Source organism: Desmodus rotundus, chromosome 2 (genome assembly GCF_022682495.2).
Source record: "Desmodus rotundus isolate HL8 chromosome 2, HLdesRot8A.1, whole genome shotgun sequence".
NCBI lineage: Eukaryota > Metazoa > Chordata > Mammalia > Chiroptera > Phyllostomidae > Desmodus > Desmodus rotundus.
Genome location: NC_071388.1, coordinates 18,183,257 through 18,190,404, shown reverse-complemented (window position 1 = coordinate 18,190,404; position 7,148 = coordinate 18,183,257). Strand labels below are relative to the sequence as shown.

At 48.1% G+C, this 7,148-nt stretch overlaps 1 protein-coding gene across 2 annotated transcripts in view; it reads left to right on the top strand.

The window, feature by feature from the left end:
• The first annotated feature begins 818 nt into the window (after positions 1-818).
• The window catches only part of CXADR (CXADR Ig-like cell adhesion molecule), a 52,000-nt gene continuing 45,670 nt past the window's right edge, over positions 819-7,148 (top strand). For both annotated transcript variants that reach the window (XM_024562755.3, XM_024562747.3), the window contains exon 1: positions 819-993. In XM_024562755.3, coding sequence (XP_024418523.2) covers positions 951-993 — 43 coding nt within the window. In that variant the 5' untranslated portion in view covers positions 819-950. The remainder of the gene's footprint in view (positions 994-7,148) is intronic.

Sequence of the window (7,148 nt, the reverse complement as noted above, 5' to 3'; positions counted from 1 at the left end):
TTACCTGAAATGAGCAACTGAGATCAAGCGGCAAAATGACACAAGAAGACATATGGCAGCCACCCAGGGGCAAAACCGACCTGGCTGGGGTGACCCGGCGGCTCAAGATCTCTTATTCCCCAGTCCAAAAATCCCCCGCCCCCAAAACTTTAACCATCTTTCGCCAATCTCAGGGCTAGAATAACCTTTAGGTACAAGGCGGGGAAAGCCAATCCGGGCCTGTCCCCCAAATCCGTAGCTGAAGTTTAGAGGTTCGAGCATCACTGGAAATGGGGAAAAGCCTTTTCGAGCCTTCTCCACCAGCCCACCCGACTCAAAGAGCTGGAAGGAAATGCCCGGGCTGCCAATTCACTTCCCCAGAGTCCTTGGCGGGAGCTCTGGTCCCTGCAGCAAACCGCCTGAGATAGGACGCGTTTCCCGAGGCGCTTCCCTGGGGTGAGTGCAGGCGGGGCCGAATGCAAACGCAGCCCAGCAGATAGATACCCAGGCAGGCTGGTGAGTGCAGTCCGGGCTCGCCCCCTGAAGCAAGGGCTCACAGTTAGTTGCCTGGGGAGAGGGGCTGGCCTGAGCCTGGGGCACAGGTCCCAGTTTATCTGAAGGTTTGGAGGCGGGAGCCGCAGCTCAGGCTTGGACTAGGGGCCACCCGCGCCCTTTACACCCAGCGAGGCGGACGCGGGAGTTCCCGGGTGGGAGGGTGGGGTTCAGCCCGCGCGCGGAGCCCTGCGCCCGGTTGCCATATCAACCCCACGCGCCCGGCGGAGCCCTATGGAGCCGCGGGACTCCGCCACTGCCGGAAGTGACGATGTCACCTGCCGAGCGGGGCGGGGTGAGGCTGCGGTGCAGAGGTGCAGCAGCTGGCAGCCAGTCGGGAGCGCGCGAGGCGCGGGGAGACTCGGACTCCGGGCGAGAGCCCCCCACCTGCAGTCGCCGCCCACGGCCGGGCCGCCACCATGGCGCTTCTGCTGCGCTTCCTGCTCCTGTGCGGAGCCGCTGGTGAGTGGAGGCAGTGCGGTCCCTAGTGTCCCCAGTGCCTGGCCAGCCCCGGGGTGCTGGCTGCCTGCGGCTACCCGGGAACAATGCGGCGTGGGGGAGGGGGCGGGCGCGATTTGGGGTCGCTGCGGCAGTGGTGGCCGGGCGGGCGGGTTTGCAGGGGCGCTTTTGCCCGGCTGGGTGCGCGAGCCGAGAAGGTGCTGGGGCTCGGAAGGTGGAGGAAGCCGTGCAGGGGCGTGAGGTGTTTCGGGTGGGGGACATCAGCAGAACGAGGGTCGGAGCCCTGGGACAAGGGGTGCAGTGGAGGGGCTCCCGGGGCGCGGGTGGGTGGGCGCGGCGCGCCGGGTTTGCGCCTGCGGTTGCTCCTGCTCCTTTCTTTGCGGCCAGTTCGGGCTTTGCTTTATTTGCTGTTGCCCTGCCCCTGTTAGCAGCCGTGTGGAGTCCGTCCAGGGTTACCCGATTTCAGAAACCTCGAGCGGCGAGTTTTCAGGTGTCGAGCAGTCCAAGCGGGGAGACCGAATTACAAACGCCATGATTAAATGGACACTGAGCCTGAGACCGTCCAAGCTACCTCTAGGAAAGAGGCGCCGGGTGAACAGTACCTGAACGTTCTCGGTCTGGTCGGAGAGGCGAGCCTCTAACTAGGTGGTAACTCCAAGAAGTAGACGTTGGAAAATCAAAAGCAGGTTCCTGCAAAAATGCGGTATTGATTTGCTCATTTTTGTCCAGTCCCGGGACAAAGTGCGAGGGGGAAATGGGTAACCTCGATGAGGTCATTCATTTTGAAGATAAGACGGGATGACTAGTATAGGGTAATTTCGAAAGGAATAGCCAAGTAGTAATTTTTCAACTGTGCTTTTTTATCAGGAGGGAAAAGGAGGCATTTAAAAATTTTTTTGTGGAACATTAGGAAACATATTCATTTCGTATTTTAAAATATCTGATCCATTTCCTTGTCAGTTTTTTAACCAACTGATGTTGTTTGTCAAAATAAACATTTGTCTCATTTTATAACCAAATGATTCATTTTAACAAATCCGTAAGCGGGGCCCTAGGAGGCACATGGTGTAGCCTCCGGAAGGATAATTTTTTTAAAGTTCTCCAAAGCAGGATCAGGCGGCCCTTTCTGTTGGGATGGCTCCCTACTTCCTGTTGAAATGTTAATTTCATTGTTGGATGCCACAGCTGTGAGGGTTACTCATGGGATCAACATTCTATTAACAAGTCTAATCATCAATCTGAGTCTATAGCACTACCTTCACCTTTCTGATACATGTCATTTAGACTTGGCTGAAATTTCCAAAAATCAATCTTCTGGAGAAGATGAAGGGTCAGCAACCATTTTACACGGTACATTCTCATTTCTGTTTTGTCAAGGACCAAACCGGAGTTGAAACGGAGAACACGAAGTTTGTGTTCTCTATGGAAAAAAGTGTTTTAGGCTGCATCTAAACCTCAGAAGAGGAAGAACATAAACCATGAAGAGGAATTTTTTTCCTAGGAATATTGGGATAACAGTCTGGGTTTTTTCTGGGTGCCTCAATGTGGTAGGCACAGTCTCAGCCAAGGATATGTGGTTACTTACAGGGTTATTCTGCCCATAAAGTGTACAGCAGGATATGGTGAATGTCTCATTACAGGTCTCTTGTCTTTAGCTGAACAAGAAAACTATTTTTAATTTTCCAGCTTAGTAGATGACTCAAAACTTGTTTGATTGATGTATGGTTTTGACTATTTTTTCCATCCACTCCTTGCCCCTTTAGAAATCTGTTCTGTGAACTCCAGCTGAGTGGTGGCATGACCCTACAATTGCCAAAACAGGGTGGGGGCTTACATACTTTAAAAATCGCCGTGCTGTCAGTGGTCGAGATTCCTTTAGCGCTGTCTCTGCATGGGTTGTAAAGAGTTTTGGGTATACTGTTGTTGCTGGTGGAACTCCTTTTGATGCATGTTAATAGCCAGCCCAGCAGCAAGTCACACTCCAGTGCCAGCAAGGGCAGTGGCAGAAGTAGTAGAGCATTAGCAATGGTAGTAAAAGTAGAGCCGTGACTGAGCAGTTATTAAATACCAGGCATTGTTCTAGGGTGTTTACATATACTCAGTCTACCTAGCAACCCTACAGGGTATGTATTATGATGATCCCTTTTGTACAAGAGGGGAAACTGAGGCACGGAGTGGTTCTATAACTTGCCAAGATCACAGATGTCCTCCTTAATCCTTGCTCTTCTGCCTCTAAAGCAGCTACTATCTTTACTCTTTGATTACCTCTAATCCACATCCTAAATTTCTGTTACTGTTTATGAATCATTTATTTGGCTTGGCTATGTGCCACATACAAAAGTTTTTATTATTAGTCTTTTAAATCTTTTATCTTTGTTGAAACCACGAGGATCCAAGGCTTAGACTGGTGTTGTAGACTAATGTGGCTCATGTACCGGCGGCCGCGGCAGCAGCAGCTGGGATCTTGTTAAAGTTTGGGGTGTTGCTATTTTTTCACACTGTCAACTTGAGTGGAACTAAAAATGTACTGGCCACTTGTTGAGCCATCTGATGGCAGCAGGCCTCTGTCTTCTCTGTGTGCCTCGGTTGCATTATGTGTCAAGAGTGGGGGTCCTGCTATCTCAGACGTGTTGAGCAAAGTGAGATGTTTATCTTTCTGCTTTCCTGGAGTCTTCTCATTCGTGTATGTATATTGAAGATTATTAGATGTGAGCTTTATCTTTCCATATACCTCTCTTTTCATATTCACATTCCTGCAACTATACCAACCACCAGAGCAAAAGTTGCCTCTCCTCCAAGGCGAGCCACCCTATACTGGCTCCTTAACCTACTGGCTCCTTAACCTATCTGTTGTGGGGTCTCTCCATCAGTTACTCCATTTATCTCATTGCACTAGGTCAGAGGGCAGGGGCACTAACAAGGAAACCTGTGTTGTTCATTGTTATAGTCCCAGTCGGTGTTAGCTTGTGGCACGTGGCAGGTAGCTAAGTGTTCAGCAAATGTTGCTCACTGAAAGTTTTCGGCCGCTTTGCCACTAGGTCCTGTGTATGACGTTGCTTTGTCAGTTCCTTTTCTCTCTCGGTCCTTGTAGGGATCATTTCACTAGCCTTGCCTCATTCAGTGGTTAGTCTAAAGAAGTTAAGCACCTGCTTTATCTCTGGCCTCATTGTTCTGTTCCACACCCTCCCCACCTCTGCTTCAGTTGCCAAAGGTAACGATAACGCGTGCCAGATCCATTTATTTTTTGGAGCTACTTGACACCCATTGTGGTCCTTTCCCACCCTGTGAACCTGTTTTACACTACCTTCTCCATTAGAGCCCTTCAGTGGCAGCCTTCCCCCTGATTTGGCTCACAGTCCTCTTCTCAGTCTCTGTCTGAAAACTGGGTGACCTTCCCTGTTCATTAGTCTACCCTCCAAATTGTTGCTGGTGACTTAAAAAGACTGCAGCCCCGCCCATCTTTCCTTTGAGTCATGGGCCTTTATTCCAACTGCTTAACATTCAACTTCTAACATGCACTTCAGTACCTCAGGCTCATCAGTTAATTAATATATTAAATGATCCAATCCTTCACATATTTATTTACTGTGCTTGTGCTAGGGGCTCTTGCATTAGTATAGGACTGCTAGGTGCAGGTTTGATGGGAATTTCCCAGCAGAAGGTACAGCTCCTAAAAGTCACCAAGATCTGAAAGGGTGTGTTGTCCCTTGGGAGTCAAGAAATTCGGTGCATACGAGTGTAAAGCGTCTAGCCAGCACTTCTCAAACATCTGATGTGCACTAGAGTCATTCCTAGAGGAAATGTGGGGTGGGGCCTGAGATTTGACATTTTAAGAAGTTCCTTATATATCACTGTCGACCACACTTTGGATGGGCAGAGATCTGAAGGCTGTTCCAAGAGCTTATAAAGGGATGAGGAATGAAAGACATCTGTGAAGTTAAAGTGCTTCTCCCCCATCCTCTGCAGTGGCACCAAGAAGTGAGGTTACACCCTAATACCATTCTCTTGAATGGCGCAACACTCCAGGGCAGTTCTGGAGGCAGGGAGAACTGATGGATCTAACCCAGGACTCCATCTGGGGTGATCTGGACATGAACAGTTTCTGTTGAAACACAGCAGAGTGGTGTTGGGCTTCCTCTTTGATCTGGAAAGTTGTTTCGAGGGAAATGCAGTAGAACCTGATATCTGACTGGTTGAATGAGTGGCAAGAAAAAGTTGGAGAGAAGCCGAATGATTTTTGGCTTTCATGAATGGTGATGTCAATAACCTACAGGGGATAAAGCAAAGAGGAACAAGTTTTAGAGAGGTGACAATGAGCTTAAGTTTAAACAGGTTGTATTTGAGATGCCTGAGGGGAATGAAGGTGGAAATATCCAGTAAAGGAGATTTAAACAAAGGACCGCATCCAGGAGAAAGGCAAGGATTTGTGATAGAGAATCAAGAGCTGCTGGAGATAGGTAGCATCTGTGTAAGGTTAACTGGGACAAGCCATGAGGACTAGGAGAGAAGAGGAAATGTGACCCTGGGGAACAGCCACGTCCAGCAAGTAAACAGAAGGTGAACAACGGAGGAGAACTGGAGGGTGAGGGGGTCTCAGGCAACTGACACAGAAATGAGGCCAGTGGGTCTTCCCATTAGGAGATTGTTAAGAACAATCAGAAAATTCATTAATTTCATAGGGAGGACAGTTTTGGTGGCAGTGAGAGTGAAGCTGGGTTGTAATCGATTTAGGAGTGGTGTCAGGTAAGTGGACAGTGAGAAATACCCTGTATGTACACTTGCAGTTGTTTTGACAAGTGATGCTTTGCACATGTGGCCATAATTCCAGGGGACAGAAGCAGACCCATGGGAGAATGTAGAAGCCAGCAGGTAAAGGCTCCGTAAAGACTCCTTTAACTTCCAGCCACCCGGGCCTGGAACCTTGTTCCTCATTTCCCTCTGTAGGCCCAGTTTCCTCCTTTTACCTAAATGTTGGCGTTTCTCACTTTATGGTTCCAGCTGCCACTTAAGTCGTTACAGCCTCCAGTCTCTTTCTAGACTGTTCCCCAAGCTTTGCCCATAGTTTTCAACCACCCACTTTGGACGCCTCTGTTGAGACTTCAAACAGGCGTCTCTAGTTAAACCTGTCTACATACCACTGTTGCCTCCACATTAAATGGCATTTCATCCACCAGAATGCCCAGGCAGAAATCTGGTCATCTTACTTGTCTCTTCCTATTCTTCCACCTGTTTACATCCAGTCAGTTTTGAAGTCATTTATATCTCTGCAGCCACTATTCCAGGTTATACCAGTCTCTCTTCAGATGGTTGGAATAGCTTCATCCTTGGCATCCTACTACAAGAGCACTTCCCGATACTGGAGCATGTTGTAGCACATATCAAGTATGCCTTATTGAGATTGTTTTTCCTTCACCAGCTTGTACATTTTGTGAGGTCAGGGGTTGTCTATTTATTCTTCATGGCATTCCCAGTATAGGGCACAGTGCATGTTAATGAATAAATAGGATAAATAGGGAAAGGTGAACTAGGCAGTTCATGTTTGTGGGCTTGAGAAAAAGACCTAGAGGGGAAGGAGCATTTGAAGATCAAGAATAGGTACATTGTGGAAGAGGTGAGCAGGGCTGGCCTCAGTGTCCTGCACAGTCAGCTTTGTCACGTGTCATATGTTCAGTAATGGAGAGAATTTATACCACTCCAGTTTCGTTTTAATAACTTGTTTGCAGCCTGTTGTCCCCCCGCCCCCGCCCTAGTTTCCACCTTTCCTCGATCACGCACAGATCATTATCGCGTGTAATTAAATAAAGGTGAGAATTGAAACTGAATTTTTGACTTGGTTCGTTTGGTGGCCAGCAAGTAATGGATGTGAACTTTAAAATAGTTATTAAAGTAACTCAGAAAGTAATTAAAATTTATCTAACTTAAATGAGCTTATAACTCTATTTTACTGTCTTTTGCCTATTTTGTATTGTTTAAGAAGACAAATCTAATATTCTGGAATAATTGTTAGATTGGTATTGGGATTAGATTCGGTTTCTATTAAAGACTGTGGCGCTACGTGGAAGTGAAAAGCAGTAAACTTTGCTGGCTCCGGTTCCCTGCCTTATTTTCTACCTGGTTTCTTCAGTGGAGCTGAAAGTACAAATGGCAGAGCACGCGGG